General features: G+C 53.9%; 8 protein-coding genes across 8 annotated transcripts; 6 read left to right on the top strand and 2 right to left on the bottom strand.

The window, feature by feature from the left end:
* Positions 1-345: 345 nt before the first annotated feature.
* Positions 346-2,218, top strand: N7510_004967 (uncharacterized protein; the record flags this gene model as incomplete). The annotated part of the gene is made up of 2 exons (XM_056976893.1): positions 346-709; positions 780-2,218. 2 exons carry the CDS (start codon positions 346-348, stop codon positions 2,216-2,218), a joined length of 1,803 nt encoding a protein of 600 aa, XP_056836849.1.
* Positions 2,219-4,739: 2,521 nt separating this feature from the next.
* Positions 4,740-6,391, top strand: N7510_004968 (DUF1996 domain-containing protein; the record flags this gene model as incomplete). The annotated part of the gene is made up of 3 exons (XM_056976894.1): positions 4,740-4,917; positions 4,968-5,124; positions 5,182-6,391. 3 exons carry the CDS (start codon positions 4,740-4,742, stop codon positions 6,389-6,391), a joined length of 1,545 nt encoding a protein of 514 aa, XP_056836850.1.
* A 425-nt stretch (positions 6,392-6,816) lies between these two features.
* Positions 6,817-7,176, top strand: N7510_004969 (uncharacterized protein; the record flags this gene model as incomplete). The annotated part of the gene is made up of 2 exons (XM_056976895.1): positions 6,817-6,856; positions 6,911-7,176. The coding sequence occupies 2 exons, from the start codon at positions 6,817-6,819 to the stop codon at positions 7,174-7,176; spliced, it is 306 nt and encodes a 101-aa protein (XP_056836851.1).
* A 472-nt stretch (positions 7,177-7,648) lies between these two features.
* N7510_004970 (uncharacterized protein) lies at positions 7,649-8,797 on the top strand (the record flags this gene model as incomplete). Its single annotated transcript, XM_056976896.1, has 3 exons — positions 7,649-7,757; positions 7,808-7,962; positions 8,012-8,797. The coding sequence occupies 3 exons, from the start codon at positions 7,649-7,651 to the stop codon at positions 8,795-8,797; spliced, it is 1,050 nt and encodes a 349-aa protein (XP_056836852.1).
* Positions 8,798-8,836: 39 nt separating this feature from the next.
* Positions 8,837-9,950, bottom strand: N7510_004971 (isopenicillin N synthase family dioxygenase; the record flags this gene model as incomplete). Its single annotated transcript, XM_056976897.1, has 2 exons — positions 8,837-9,520; positions 9,573-9,950. 2 exons carry the CDS (start codon positions 9,948-9,950, stop codon positions 8,837-8,839), a joined length of 1,062 nt encoding a protein of 353 aa, XP_056836853.1.
* Positions 9,951-10,096: 146 nt separating this feature from the next.
* N7510_004972 (SDR family oxidoreductase) lies at positions 10,097-11,026 on the bottom strand (the record flags this gene model as incomplete). Its single annotated transcript, XM_056976898.1, has 4 exons — positions 10,097-10,363; positions 10,416-10,619; positions 10,677-10,924; positions 10,978-11,026. 4 exons carry the CDS (start codon positions 11,024-11,026, stop codon positions 10,097-10,099), a joined length of 768 nt encoding a protein of 255 aa, XP_056836854.1.
* Positions 11,027-11,629: 603 nt separating this feature from the next.
* On the top strand, positions 11,630-13,405 carry N7510_004973 (Zn(II)2Cys6 transcription factor; the record flags this gene model as incomplete). The annotated part of the gene is made up of 3 exons (XM_056976899.1): positions 11,630-12,394; positions 12,443-13,243; positions 13,292-13,405. 3 exons carry the CDS (start codon positions 11,630-11,632, stop codon positions 13,403-13,405), a joined length of 1,680 nt encoding a protein of 559 aa, XP_056836855.1.
* Positions 13,406-13,792: 387 nt separating this feature from the next.
* N7510_004974 (putative amino acid permease) lies at positions 13,793-15,902 on the top strand (the record flags this gene model as incomplete). The annotated part of the gene is made up of 9 exons (XM_056976900.1): positions 13,793-13,909; positions 13,961-13,981; positions 14,036-14,084; positions 14,144-14,410; positions 14,465-14,499; positions 14,549-14,669; positions 14,722-15,065; positions 15,127-15,703; positions 15,751-15,902. The coding sequence occupies 9 exons, from the start codon at positions 13,793-13,795 to the stop codon at positions 15,900-15,902; spliced, it is 1,683 nt and encodes a 560-aa protein (XP_056836856.1).
* Positions 15,903-15,976: the final 74 nt, after the last annotated feature.

Raw genomic sequence — 15,976 nt, forward strand, 5'->3', positions numbered from 1 at the left:
AGCCCCCCGGGCTGTCCACTGGATGGCTTCGTTAATCATGCGTGTATCGCCTTGGAGCAGACTTTTGCTGTAGGCTGGAGTTGACCGAATCCCATAGACGAGGATTATAAAAAAAATTGACTTTCATGACTGCCAGGCCGGCTTATCGACCAGTAGTCGAAAGTACTGTAGCTTTCATAACCCCCTTCGTCCACTTTTACTGGGTTGTTCTTCATTCTTGTTGTACTTCGTTGGGCGTTTACAGACTGAGCCAAGGATCCATCACCGCCAAGCCTTCCCGCCTCCTGCACTTCTCTTCCCGATCTTCAACCAACCTTGTTTCACTCTCTCCCTCTCCTCCAATCAATGCCTCCCCGACTGCGCGGCGTGCTCGCAAAGAGCCTGTCGCGTCCACTAGACAGTGTCTTCTACTGTCCCTCCTGCGCGGCATGGAGACGGCTGTCGACGCGTGCCGGCGTCAACAACCACGCCCGCGGTGAAAAGAGCAACCCTGCCCATCGCCCACTGAATCCCGCTGCAATCCCTGCTCCTCGTCCTCTCTCAACATCGACTGTCATCGGCGTAGGCAAGGTTGTCCCGCCACGGTTTAAAGAGCTGTACGGTGCGCTGGAGGCGGTGCGTGATGCGGCGATCGAGCAAGTGAGCCTGAGTCGGCTACAGCTTGCGCTGCGCGGGTTGGAGTCCGAGACGCCTCTTATTCGTGTTGCTGGTGAGTATCAACAGGCGGTCTTCTTTCCTTCCTAAGATCAAGACGCTGATTTCTTTTCTACGTTGTCCAGTTCTTGGTTTGGACAATGCGGCTTCGGCACGGAGATTAGTGCGATTGCTGCTCGCTGACCCGTTACGACCGCGCGAGAGCTGGGAGGATATCCTCGAGACCAACGACGCTGATACGTCACCGGGACTTTTGATTCGGTATGGGCCCTCTGTTTTTTTTTTTACTATAGGCCATTTTGCTGATGGATCGGTCATCCTTGACAGTTACGGGGAAGTCTCGGAATCTATTTCGAATGACCTGCTGCCGACGATTGCGATCCCATCACCCATCTTGAAACAAGGCAATTTGGAGATCTTGGTCAGTACGCTCGGCTCTGAAACGGATTTTGCCGGCACCACCCTCACTGCAGACACCTTCCTCGTTCCCACTGTAACCATCCAGACCTCGCATTCTGGTCGGCATAACGTTGTGCGGTACCCTGTGCATCGGAGCATTGTATGTGGTAGCGGAGTGGATGGACTACTGGCGTACAGTTCGCTGGTCGCCCAGTCAGACCTCAAGAACGAGGTGGCTTCTGTCCGCGGAGCGATCGAGCTCCCCTTGGCAGATAAGAATCCAAGTAGGGACCGACTTTCATTGGTGGATATCCACCGCGCAAGCAAAGCACTTGATAAGTTCCGCGAGTCTGTGCAGAACGTCTCCGAATACGAACGCGGATGGAATGGCAGCGGCGTGCAAACGGTGATCGACTGGCTTGCCTCCTCGAAGGTCCAAAAGGATGGCGCACTGAATCCGGCTTTGGTGCCTCTCATCGAATCCCTTCTGGATTCGGCTGACGAAGGCGTGCTAGCTCGAGATGAGAAGGCCATCAAGCATCAGACCGCTGGTGTGGTTTCTGATACGGTGCGTGCCAACCTGGAGCGTGGCATTGCCGTCTGGGCTGAGCGGGCACATTCAGAACTGCGCAGCTCCCTCGAGGCCGGTTTTGCCAGTCCGCGATGGCGGGGTCTGGCCTGGTGGAAGCTCTTCTGGCGCGTTGATGATGTGAGCATGATCACCTCTGAGATCCTGGAGAAGCGATTCCTCCGCCGTTCCGAACACGAGGTCATCTGGACTGCGGGTAAATACCACCAGGCAGGTCTGCTGGCGGAACACCCACCCATCTCACTCTCAGAGTCTGCACCCTCCAACAATTCCATTTCTTCCCCCTGGCCGACCCAGATTCCAGACACCCGCGCCAAACTCCTCACAACCACCGTGCCATCCCTCCAAGCTCTAGCACAAAGCCTGGTCCTTTTCAGCGTATCCACGACGACGCTAACATCCACCCTCTCTGCACTAACGTACGTCTCCATCCCCTCCGCCTCCATCTACGAATCCTGCACCTTAGCAGCTGTGGGCCTCATTTACTCGCTACGTCGTCAGCAGAAGAAATGGGACGTCGCACGTGGGTTTTGGGAGGATGAAGTCCGCGAAGAGAGGACGGTCATCTCTACGTGAAACGGAATCGCTACTGCGTGAGGTTGTGATCGAGGGTGGTAGGGACGTTGAGGATGTTTCTGATCGGAGGGCTCGGGAGGCGGTTGATAGGGCTAAGAAGGCGCTGGATGAGGTTAAGACGTGATCTGACGAAGTCCTGTTGTATACTTGTACATTATGACCTGTAAGTGCCGTGGGATATAGATGCGGGATGGGGGCACTACCTTAGACAAATCTACTTGCTCTGTATAGTCTAGTATTTATCGCCAGACTTGATATGAGTGACATGGACACACAACATTGGTCCACCCTTAGACCCATCTTCGCCATATTCACAACAGGCCTGCAGAATATGATATGATCAATTCTATCACCAAACCCCAGTAAAGCATCCAGCATTTATACTTTGCCTGAATCATCTTTCGCTTTGGCCATCGCGCCCACGACTGTTCGCCGAAAACTGGTAGATACCACTATAAGCGGCTACCTCCTCTTCAAGCCTACGCAATGCAATCTGCCCCAACTTAGCATTTTTATACAAAACAACCCCAGCCGGGTTTTTGATGTCCAATAAAGCACCAAGCGCGCCTTCATAGCCAGCATCCACCACCCCAGCTGTGAGCGCAACGCCCGACCGCCAAAGAGACGATCTAACAAAAACCTCGCCCATACAATCTAATGGAATGCGAACGGTCTCGTTGAATTCGACGAGATATGCACCCTGGGGCAATTTTATGCTCCCGGTTTCGTTGTCGAAGCGCTCTTCAGACCTATCAGCCGCCTGCGGTGCGAATTGTCAAAGTCAATCGTGGCGTGCGATGTCCAGGCAAAAACGCGATTTAGCGAAAGGTCGACTCCGCATGGCTGGAGCTGTTGGGAGACAGATCTTAGGTTGCGCACAATTCCTTGTTTCACTATTGAAGCTCCGCTGAGCATCATGGAATGATATGATATTCGGTGCTTCTTTGGGAAGAAAGTGCGGGTTTTCCTCTAGAACTTAGCATGTGTGTCTGTATGGCGTTTAGCAGCTAGTATATACCTTTGACTGTTGCCGTACGGAGGATTCAGTGCACAGGTTGTCAAGGCAGGAAGACGAGAGGGGCTGGGAATCTGGAGCTTACTCGCAAAAGCAAAGATACCACTTACGATGACACATCGAAGTTGATAAAGGTCTTTAACTACTGACGTCTCACTTGGGAAGCACCGAAGTATATAGTCGACAAGGTGAGACGAAGATGGTAAAAAGAGCTTGCATATCTTATATGCCCCTCCTCCCCCGCCATGATTCTCATATTCGACAGAAAGTAATACGTAGCCTGAGGTATTTAATAATTGGCTGGATACTGTATCTCGATTGTATATTTTGACGCATTACTCAATCACGGAACCTGAGACTAAACGCCGAGTCAAATACAAGCATTCGTAGGCTTGTAGCATATTGCACTTTTCTACATTCCCGTTCATATTGCACAGGATCATTTGAAAGCCCCACCAAAATATCCTGTTTCACGATGCTCCACCCCGCCCAATCGCGGACGGAGCAGTGGGAGGCCGAGCGGCAGAGACTGCTCGTTCGTTTCAACATTTGCGATGCGGATGGAAGGAATGGAACTCCTCAGAAAGCATTTGGATATTATTCGTCTACAAGCAATGTGTGATTTTCGTCGTGAGGTCTGCCACTCCCAACTCATTTCATTTTATACATGACGGGAAACACAGATGATGATATTGAGGAGTTCAAGCGGTTGGTCAAACCATAGTTATCGCAGGAGAAATGGCCCAGGGATATTTTTGCAATTGTTTGGTGTTTCATTTGAGCCTTGCTAGATCTCTGATCTGGAGATAACCCTTCATTCCGTTCCACTGTACTTTACTTCTTTGACACAGACACTCCCTTTCAGCCCTATATCTCTCAGCTACACAGTCGCTCTTTTTTAAACCATTCTATTTTATTCTTTTGTTTCAACTGCTGTTTATCTCCTGAACTAATTTGCTCTGTGATCATCGAGGCGAGTCTCCTATTCAAGTTATAGCGCAAAAAAAAAATTGCATCACATAGGCCCCTAGGCAGTGATAAACGTTTGTTTGTTTACTTCTACTTTTGGAGAACGCGGTTCCATGGGACGTTGCATACCTTATGACTTAAATCCGTTTATCCCCTCGTGCGATTTGGTGCGGAGGACAGGGTGGAGCTCCGAAGCAAGGGTTCATTCTTTTCCTCGGGCAGGGTGCATCCCTATCGATCCTGGGGATCTCGAATGAGATCGTCTGGATGACGCTTAATTGGCCGCCTGGAATTCGCCCCTGCGACATAATGTGCCTGGATTCAATTTCCGGGAGTCTTGAATAAAAGGACAAACCCATGGCGTGCCCTTAGACTGACATATCGCACAGCCCTCGACTTCTCTGCCAGCAGACATACACGTTTTGCTACCACTTCAGCCGCGCCAGCACCGGTTGACTTCGAGAATCGTTCCTTCACATTGAAACTTCGCTCCCTTCTGGCGGTCATTGAGCCCGTGGACGCGGCTCAACAGATCGCATGATGCACAACACCCGATTAGCGGCCACCTTGCTGGCCTGCCTTACGATCTTTCCGAACTTTATTAATGCTTTCTGGCGTCTGCCATGTCGCGGGCGACTTGGCGTCGCTCGATTGGATCCTTTGATAGACCCAGGAAAGGTCGCATCGCACGCGCACTCCATTCACGGCGCTGGAAGTAAGCAGACGCAACATCCATTGGAGCCTTGGCCTGCTAACGATATTCAGGCTTTAGTATGAACTCCAATCAACAGACCTTGCAGAAATCCAGTTGCACGTCTTGCGCTGTGATGCAAGATAAGTCCGCTTACTGGACTCCTACTCTCTACTTTATGCATCCAAACGGCAGTGCCGAATTGGTAGAGCAGGTGGGAGGCATGCTTGCGTAAGTGTGGTCTGTTCTCTACGTGGAACATACACTTACGAATCTCTCGGATATCAGCTACTACCTCCTCTACGGAGAGAATGTAACTGCTTTCCCTCAGGGCTTCCGGATGATCGCAGGGGATCCATTCCAGCGCAACTTCACCTGGCCAGTTCCAGACCCTCCCAAGTCCCTATGGAAGGGCGCCCAGGAATCTCAGCGTGCTCTTCGCCAGAAGGCTCTTGGATTCAACTGCTTGAACTATGCCGAAGCGGCAGAGCCGTCTCTTTACCGCCATTTTCTACCGAACAAGACTTTTTTGGACGAGCACTGTACCGATGGAATCCGGCTGGAGCTGATGTTCCCATCGTGCTGGAATGGTAAAGATGTCGATTCCCCGGACCACAAATCTCACGTCGCCTATCCCTCACTTGTCATGGATGGAACCTGTCCAGAAGGATATGAGACCCGACTAGTCTCGCTCTTCTACGAGACTATCTGGAACACATACGCATTCAAAGATAAAGAAGGATTCTTCACTCTCGCCAATGGCGACCCAACTGGATTTGGGTATCACGGCGATTATTTGCAGGCCTGGGATGACGGCGTGCTGCAGAAAGCCGTCAACACTTGCACAAATGAGACGGGTTTGATCACTGATTGCGATATCTTTGATCTGCAGAACGAGACAGATCAAAACCAATGTCAGCTTGACTTGCCGCCGCAGCTTCAGCATGAGAATGTTCATATGCATGCTGACGGCCTGCCGGGGAATATGCCTATCGAATGGGGTCCGGGATATGCTATGCGCGCTGATAAATTGCCCGGACACCCAACTACGACCACCGAGCCTGTCCCAAGCATTCCTACGATCCCGTCACTGTCGATACCTGATCTGTCAATACCTACTTTGGACCTTGATCCAACCCCACTTTTTGACAAGTTGCATGTCATGAACACCGCCGAAGCCGCTGCAGATCCGACGACCACTGACCCGGCTCCTGCATCTACTGATTCTGTTGAAATCGATCCGGTCACTCGAGAGATTATCTACATGGAACAAGATATCATAGTCATGGTCAATGGCAAGGGTGAACCTTACACTACGAGCACAGGGAGGATATATACCAAGTCCACCACAACGACAACAATTAGCAAGGCCACCACTGTGGTCTTTCAGGCTGAAAAGAATGATACGCCAGAGAAACCAGTCAAACATGATCACGCCCGGAGGCATGCACACAATTATAACTATGGTCACCTGCGTCACAAGAGAGACTTGTTCTAGATGCAGTGATGTTGCTAACAGGGAGGGCATCTATGGCAGGAGCTGGATTCTTCTTCGCTGGACGATGACTTGATATTTTCTCTTTGTGTACATACTTTAGATAGGCTGAAGGAACGTGTCTATCTAGTAAATGTTCTAGTCTTTATCGAATGCTTGGGCAGACAAGTCCTCCAGTGGAGTATTACTTCAAATAGAGCTAGTAACCCCTCGACTCCATAGGATTCTATTCAAGTATCTGCTTCAGGTCAAGGCCGCCTATTGCCACGAACCCGAGGCCCCGACTCAGTGCCCGACAGGATTTTTCCCGTCTGTGTGGCACCCGGATCACTGTGTCGAGCAGCCAACCTGTTTTCCGATCACTGCGGCGTGGATCACGACCGAGTGTGCGCATGGTGCGATGCCATCTACTACCACAACATTGCATCATGGCACTTTGGCAGGTGGAGAAGTCTGCCATCACCACTGGTGAGCATGGAAACCTCATAAGAACTGAGCAAGGATTCACTGACCATTGTCTAGCTGTCGACTGTACCTGCGCCACAGGTCAGTCGTACAGCATGACCCTTTTTCCTGGCTCGTCGACCGTCGACACCTTCTGCATGCCCTACGCTTCCTGTCCGCGCGGCATGACTACTTCTGTTCACACAGATAGCTTCTGCGCTACCGCGCCGGCGGGTGCATGCGCGAATGCTGCCGAGAAGACGCAGTATTGTGCTTGTGCGGATCCGACTCAGAGACCTGAGTACCCCGATGGCCCGGATGCTGCTCCGACGGCGTGTGCATGAGTTTATTTATTTCTATACATGGATGGAACTGCAGTGTGGTATTGTCATTCAATCTAATTATTCGGTAGATGCTAGTTGAATGATTTGGAAGTAGTTAAAGGGTCATACAAGGGAATTTACTGGTCAATTCAAGCAACCCAAGCTTTGCATGGGGCGGCCCCCTCGTCTATTCTTGCATATCAAGTACCCCGCCACCAAACTCAGTCCAGAACTACAGCACTTTTCACCTTCCCAATTCGCTACGGAAGGATCCAGAAATCCCAAATCCGTCTTACAAATAAATGGACCGATTCGGCTAATCAAGCTCACCCGGGGACCCGATTCGGACAAGACTCGACGGAATTGCGTGGCATTCCCCGCATCGGCCCTTGCTTTGGTCATGGTCGGTGAAATGACTTAAAAGATAAGCTCTTCCCCCGATTTCGAGCAACATCAATCCCCCTTTTCATCCCGAGCAAAAACCGCACTCACAATGTCCGACCTCCCTGAAATGCAGTACCGCTTCCTCGGCCGCACGGGTCTGAAGGTCTCGGTGATTTCCCTCGGCGGGTGGCTCACCTTCGGCGGGCATGTGGGGAACGGTGTGTTTCAGTTCCGCGAGTGAATAAAACCGGGCTAACTTATCCGATAGAAACCGCGTTCGAGTGCATGAAGGCTGCGTACGATGCTGGAGTCAATTTCTTTGATACGGCTGAGGGATACGCCGGCGGGCAGTCGGAGGTGGTGTTCGGCGAGGCGATCAAGAAGTATGGATGGAAGCAGAATGACCTGGTGATTTCTACCAAGGTGAGCTTTCCACATCTCCCCGACGGAGTGCAATTGCTGACTCTCACAGCTCTACTGGGGCCAAGCCAACGGCGTCAACCCCAATAAACCCCTCAACAATACCGGCCTCTCTCGGAAGCACATCATCGAGGGCATGAACCTATCCCTGAAGCGCCTGGACCTCCCATACGTGGATATCGTGTATGCCCATCGCCCAGATCGCGACACACCCATGGAAGAAGTTGTTCGCGGATTCAACCATCTGATTTCCACCGGCAAGGCCTTCTACTGGGGAACCTCGGAGTGGACGGCGAGCGAGATCTCCGACGCATGGCGGATCGCCGACCGTCTCGGCCTCGTTGGTCCCGTCGTCGAGCAGCCGCAGTATAACCTGCTGGCGCGCGAGAAGGTCGAGCGCGAGTACCGCTGGCTCTACGAGGCGCATCACGGATTGGGGCTGACGGTGTTCTCGCCTCTGAAGGGCGGTGTGCTGACGGGCAAGTACAATGACGTCGAGGGGGCCCCTGAGGGTTCGAGACTGGCGCAGTCGCAGGACAAGTATGTGCAGGGTCTGCGCAAGACGCTGGGCGACGAGACCTGGAAGCGCCAGCTGGACCAGGTTGCCGCGTTGCGGCCGATTGCGGAGGAGCTGGGTATCTCGACAGCGCAGTTGGCGCTTGCCTGGATTCTGAAGAACCCGAATATCTCGTCGATGATCACTGGTGCGTCGCGGCCCGAGCAGGTCCTCGATAACATCCGCGCACTGGCTGTTGCGGACAAGTTGACGGACGAGGTGATTGAGAAGATTGAGAAGGCCGTGGGCAATAAGCCTACTGCTGAGCCTCGGCGGTTCTAAGTTTTAGATGATATAACTAGTCGTATAGAGCATGCTTGACTAAGAGTCGTGGATATACTTGTCAAACACATCGGCATAGAACTTCCTCCCCACATCACGATGACTGCGAATTTTGGTTCGCAGCTGTGACTCTCCCCAAGTATCATACCGACCACGGAGGAAGGCCGAGTCAATGCTGGTTCCCTCCGCGGATTCGATAGAGGAATCTTTCGTAGCAGCGAAATGTTGTCTCAATGCACCAAGGGCTTCATCCTTGGTCAAACTTCCCCGAACACCCTGGAAAAAGGGCACGCTAAATCTCTCGTGCGGACCAGATAGAACACGGTGCGTTGTAGCTTTGCAGACCCCGTGTGTGACCACCTCGAATGCCTGGCCGATATTCACGACAAATGTATCTTCAACAACGGGGACGTCAATCCAGTCCCCCGTTTTATTCAGCACTTGTAAGCCCTTCACCTCGGGGGGCGATGCTTGCAGGAGAAATGTCCACCATCCTGACGAATCCTTGTGCGGACCGACGCCTTGGCCGGTTGGATCGGAAGGGTCCGACGCAGGATAGTGGACTAGTTTGAGGCGATGCTGCTCCGACAGACACGAAAACAACGTCTCTGCTGGCAGGGAGAGGGCTTCGGCGACAAGGGTTAGAAAACGCTCACTGAGTCGCGTCAATTCATCGATGTATCTCTGGACTATAGCTCGGACAGCTGCATTGTGAGCGGGCCACTGTAGTCTCTTCAGTAACGAAACCACCACGTTGGTACGGGATCTCAAATACCTGGTTGGGTCCGTTTAGTCGTTCATATCGTGGAAGTCCTTCACGCCAAGTATCGGGAAGCTCAGTTGCAAATTCGAATTGCTCCCGTTTATCCTCGACCCCGCCGGTGGTCTCGGAGCCTACTTGACTGTACCCGAGGAAATGGGGCGAGTTGTGCAAGGCGACCTCTTCTTTTGTCGCTTCGTCGAGAGCAAATAGGGCGGGCAGTGCGCCTCTGAGGTCGGAAATGGTCTTCTGGGAGACTTCGTGGTTAGAGAGATATAAGAAGCCCACGCAGGTGATGGCGTGGTGAAGCTGTTTGAGGAGCTCCGGCCGCGTCGAGGGTGAGTTGGCTAGGCCGCAGTCGATGACCGGGATAGAGTGAAAGTTGGACGCCATGCTTGACTGCATGTCACTGGAGACCCCTCGTCGTCTACGCAAAAGACCGCGAGAATAATGAAAACGTCAAGCGTGGATGGCGCCACTTCATGCGGGGTACGATGGACTAAGTCTATGAAATGACGAATGGTCACGAATAAACCGCATTAGATGCACTTCCCACCATCCACCACCATCTCCGTCCCATTGATGAACCGTCCTTCGTCACTCGCCAGATACAGACACATGTTCGCAATATCATCCGCCTCCGTCAGCCGGCCCAGCGGCACATTGCCAATGAACTTCTCCCGGTTCTCAGGGGTGTCTTCCATGCCGGTGAACATGGAGAAGAGTCCAGTGCCCGAGAGAAGAGGCGCAACACTGTTGACGCGAATGTTATGAGGCCCGTACTCGGCGGCGAGGCCCTTGGTAGCCTATACACTGGATGAGCGGATGTTGACCTATGCAACGAAGGAAACCACTCACATTGGTGACGGCACCCTTGGAGGCATTGTACCACACCAGACCCGGTCGTGGCCGAGTAGCCCCCGTCGAGGAGATGTTGACTATCGATCCGCCGTGGCCTTGCTGGATCAGTCGTGGTATGGCCGTCTGGGCAGCGAGGTAGATGCTCTTGACGTTCACTTGGAAGACGCGCTCCCACTCGTCCTCGGTCACTTCCACCGTGGGCTTATCATCCATCAGCACAGCATCCGTATTGTTCCGTCGAATGTTATGACAACCTACCTTGTTGCGATATGTCGTCCCCGCATTATTGACCAGCACGTCTAGCCTCCCGAATTTGGAGAACGCCACGTCCAAAACGGCCTCCCAGTCGGCGGCCTGGGTGACATCCATGCGCTGGAAGATGAGATTGGTTGGGTTCTGGGCTGCGACCTTTTCGCCGCCCTCGACGTTGATGTCGGTCACGATCACCTTGGCTCCTTCTTCGCTGAAACGGCGCGCGATGGCCGCCCCGAAGCCTGAGCCTCCACCTGTGCGGGGGAGTGAGATAGGGTATCATCGGAGTTGTGGCGGGTGTCCCTACCGGTGACAATGGCGACTTTGCCTTGTAGTCTAGAGCCTTGTTGAGCCATGATCGAGGATAGTTCAGGGTTGAGATAGGGTGTCTGGGAGGGTTCGTGGAAATGGAAGGCGTTGTCCGAGGTAAATGATGGACCCTGGCGAGGAGGGGGGACTCGGCGTGAATTCCGAGGAGAGTCCACCACCCCAGGAAGGTAGTTGATGTGTCCATCCGTCAGGAATAATAGTAGTGGGTGTCAATTGCTGCCGAACCGAGGCCATAGTTAACAAGTATGGACTAGGATGGAATCATCCATGTGGCATGCCTGACGGATTCTCTAGCCGCTGTCAACCTCTAGTACACGGGGATAGTGTACCCTTGGAGCAGTGCTTCGTGTTGGTTGTATAGATCGGGAATATTTCTATCACGGGCTAATAATATTCGGACAGGGGGATCTTGGCTGTATACAGAGTGTAAACAACCGTGATAGACCGTGGATCCATCTACCCATCCGCCCGGCAATGATCTTCTCCCACAACCTGGCCCGCCTTCCCTTCCCTTCCTTCAGTCCTTCCTTTGTCAACTCACCGCCGTCATGATCATGACTTGTACGCCCTGCCACCTTGCCTGAGTCTTCAATGTCTCCATCCTACTGGTCCATCGGTCCTGTCTCCCCATGGAGATTCGCTCGGTGGTGGCACCCATGAACGTGTCCGAGTCACCACCGTCTCAACCACCATCCCACACCTCGTCGGCGCCCAGGAAACGAGTTCGCCGCTGGCACCACCGAGGATTCACCGGCTGCTCAACCTGTCGCCGCCGCCATGTCCGCTGCGATGAGGCCTCGCCCGCATGCAAGAACTGCACGCGGCTCGGCCTGGAATGCGATGGTACCCAGGGCCGCGTGACGTTCAAGGTGTACGGGCCTTCACAGACCCAGGGCTCACCCTCCGAGGCCCCGAAGAAACGGACCAAGGCATCTGAGCAAGAGATGAAAAGGGAAGAAGGCGGCAGGGAGGGAGTCGTCGTCTCGTCCACCACGCTGCCTCAAGCCACCCGGTTCCAGTTCGCTCAGCCCGTTTCGCCCGCAAGCCTAGTTGCAACGACCCTTCAACGTCGCGACGATCGCTACTTCGCTCATTTTGTCGACCAAGTCTCGACCCTCCTCCTCATCTACGATAACTCCATCAACATGAACCCCTACCGTAGCCACTTCCCCGACTTCGCCCACACCTCACCGTCCCTCGCAAACGCGATGCAGGCGTTGGGCGCATTGCACCTGGCCAACACCTCGCCGGGACCGCAGCGGAACACGCATTTCCAGCAGGCGATGGGAAAATACGGCGAGGTCGTCAAGACATTCCGCACGCGATACGTGGATCCGGCGCAGCAGCTCGGGCTATCGGACTTTGCGACCTGCCTCTTGTTGTGCTTGTTCGAGGTTTGTGTGGTGCCTTCTGCGCCAGGACAGTGAACTGACTCTCTGCAGATGATGGACTCCCAGCATGGTAACTGGGCCGTACACCTCCAAGGCGCTCGCGAGATCTATAACCGTCTCTTCTATCCGCATACCGGCGACTCTGCCCGCGAGGTCTACCGTGTTGCCGAGTCCAATCACCCCCTCCGCTCATTTCTCGTCTCCCTCCTTTCCTACGTCGATGTGGCAGGCGCCTGTGCCACTCCCGGAGGCACCGTGGTCGAAGGCAACTACTGGAAGACTTTGGGGGGTGGGTGGGAATACAATCTGGGGACACCGACATTGTCTGGGTCATCCGTGCCCGAGAACCCGCGTCTGGTCGAGCTGCGGCGTTCATGGTCGGGAATGATGGAGATTCAAGCGTCCATCAGTGTTTTCGCCCGAGACAAACGGTCCATGTCCCCGGACCACCAGGATCAAGTGTACAAGGATCTGTTTTACAAATTGGTCGCTTGGCGAGCCACCACACCCGTTAGTCTGCAGCAGCTCGGCGAGCTGGACGATGACAGTTTGGCCAAGTACCCGTTCCCCGATGTGCTCGAGTACGTCGGCTGCATCGAAGCATACGAGAAGGCGACGTTCCTTCATTTGCACCAAGTGGCTGGCGCCGGTCGTCCGGGCTGGATCTCCGACCGCACCTATTTGGATACGCTGATCACCCGCATCCTCACGTTGATCCGCAAGTGTTCCAAGGACGTCGGCCAGCTGGCGGTCTTGTGGCCATTGTTTATTGGTGGTCAGGAAACGCGAAACGAGGAGGAGCAAGGATACGTCCGGGAAACGATGCACGGGCTCAAACGGTTCGGCTTCAAGGTATGTGCTGTTTCCGCACTGATGGAATTGCCTGCTGATGCGCCGTAGAACGTCGACAAGGGTATCGAATTTTTGGAGAAGGTCTGGTTCAAGCGCCGGACCTTTCCTGAAGGATGGACCGAGACCCTGGACGAGATTCAGTCCAACATCCTGATCCCTTAGCCTACTCTCACCAGATGTCCTGGGCCAGGCGTCGTATATAGTCCCCCCGTCTGCTCCACCCACTGTATATATATATCCATGAATGAATGAATGAGTGATTATGATATGATGTTTCCCGAGACCGGTAGATTGGCCCGATCCCACCCCGACTCCACCGGCTCCACCATTTTAACCTGAAAAGCTCTGGCCTTAACGGGCCCGAGCCTAAAGCCAACCGGCAAATCTCTGCGCGGACCAGACCCCTCCGACATCGTTCATTATTGTCTATTGTTTCTCACCAGTAAAGATCTGCGATCCGGAATTTTTTATCGGCCGCGTCGGTTCAAGACTCGAGGGCCTTTCTGTTCATCTGTTCTCGGTCACTCGTTTTTTTGACTTGCTGCCAATATGGGTTTGGACGACGACGTCGCTGTCGGTCGCGATGACCTGATTGTTGACGGCGAGGGTGAGGTTGGTGAGGTTGACCGAAGTGACACCGAGTCGAAAGAGGATGCAGCTTTGCTGGTGAGTAGGGATCTGACCAGTGAAGCAATACCATGCTAATACGACTATCAGCGAACAATGGGCTACAAGCCGGTAAGTCAAGCGTTCCACCATCTGCGCGGCAGCTCATGCTGAGTCCGTGAACAGGTCCTGCACCGGACATACACCTTAGTCGAGAACTTCGCAACGACCTTTGGTACGTTTGGGCTCTTCTCCTCTCAAGTCCGACCCCACCTCTAACATGCCGCTTCCCAGCGGCGCTCTACTTCGTCGGTGGTGTGCGCGTCACCTACAGCACCGGTATCGCTGCTGGGGGCAATCTCGCCTACTGGACGAGTTACCTAGTCACCATGGTCTTCACATTCATCACGGCTGCCGTCATCGCAGAGGTGTGCTCGGCCTCTCCGTCAGCGGGCTCGATCTATCTCTGGGCGGCCGAGGCTGGTGGTCCTCGATTTGGTCGGCTTCTGGGATTTATTGTTGCGTGGTGGAGTACTACCGCTTGGACGACGTTCTGTGCGAGTATGAGTCCCCTGAGGATGAAGCACTGAACGGAAAGGCTAATGGGGGTTATAGGCAATACCCAAGCTGCGGCCAACTACATGCTTTCCGTGAGTGTTCTGACAGGTTTACCTGAATGCACAACTGACAGGCTTGCAGGAATTGACTGTGTTCAAAGTCGACTTTCCTACTGATACCAGCGATATCAAGTTCCGCGCTGTCCAATGGATCTGCACCGAGGTGCTGCTCGCCCTCGCTGCGCTGTTGAACTTCCTGCCTCGTACGTGAACATCTGGATATTCCCTACCACCCGTGCTCACCCGTCCATCTAGCCCGATACTTCAAATGGGTCTTCTGGCTTTCTGCCATGATCGTCATGCTAGACTTCCTGATGAACGTGATCTGGCTGCCTATTGGAGCCCATGACACCTGGGGATTCCGCACGGCCCATGAAGCCTTCATGACCACCTACAACGCCACCGGCGCCCCCGCGGGCTGGAACTGGTGTCTGTCTTACCTCGCCACCGCGGGTATCTTGATTGGATTCGATGCGTCGGGCCACGTGGCGGAGGAGACGAAGAATGCCTCGATAACTGCTGCGCGGGGCATCTTCTGGAGTACAGTTGTTAGTGGATTCGGTGGATTGGCTACGATTATTCTGTTCTTGTTCTGCGCGGTGAGTATACCTCGTGCCTCCATCTCTGTCCGGGTCAAGTGCTGACCCTACCATATAATAGCCGGACAACAATACCCTAATGGAATTCGGGTCCCCGCAACCGTTCGTGCCTCTCTATGCCGTGGTTCTAGGCAAGGGCGGCCATGTCGTGATGAACGTGGTCTGCATTCTCGCTCTGTGGCTGGTCAGAATGATCCCCTCCCCGTTTCTAGCCACGCTGCTAACATTATCCGCAGAACACCGCCATCGCCATCATCGCAGCCTCCCGCCTCGTCTTCGCCGTCGCCCGCGACGGCGTGCTCCCCTCTCGGGCTGGGTCTCCAAAGTGCATGGGGGCCAGCCGCGCAATGCAGTCATTGTTGTCTGGGCCGTTGCGGCTTTTATCACATGCACCATTCTCCCCTCGAATGTGGCATTCACGTCGCTCGTCTCCGCAGCCGGCGTGCCTAGCGCCGCCGCCTATGGACTCATCTGTCTCGGGCGGCTGGTCTGCACCCCGAAACGGTTCCCCACGCCGCAGTGGAGTTTGGGGAAGTGGAGCAAGCCGTTCCAGTTTATCGGCGTTTTCTGGAATGGATGGGTGGTGGCTGTGTTGTTCTCGCCATATGAGTTCCCTGTGACGGGGCAGACCCTGAACTGTATGTGTGTCTTCTGGTTTGCCGGAAAATTCGCTAATGATTCCCAGATGCCCCGATTATCATGGCTGGGGTAACTATCCTCGCGCTGGTCTCGTACTTCGTGATGCCGGAGGATGCGTGGCTCCCGCGCGACCGGATCGCGCACTTTGTTGATAGCAAGGGTGCAGCGGAGACGGTGGAGGAGGTGGGAGAGCAATGATGTACGGTCGGGAGATTGGATGTCTCGTAGATATACGGAAATTAAAAAGAGATCATAGACTGCCGTAATCATTG

The sequence above is a fragment of the Penicillium lagena genome (assembly GCF_028827675.1).
Source record: "Penicillium lagena strain IBT 129212 chromosome Unknown utg000002l_segment0_segment0, whole genome shotgun sequence".
Classification (NCBI taxonomy): Eukaryota; Fungi; Ascomycota; class Eurotiomycetes; order Eurotiales; family Aspergillaceae; genus Penicillium; species Penicillium lagena.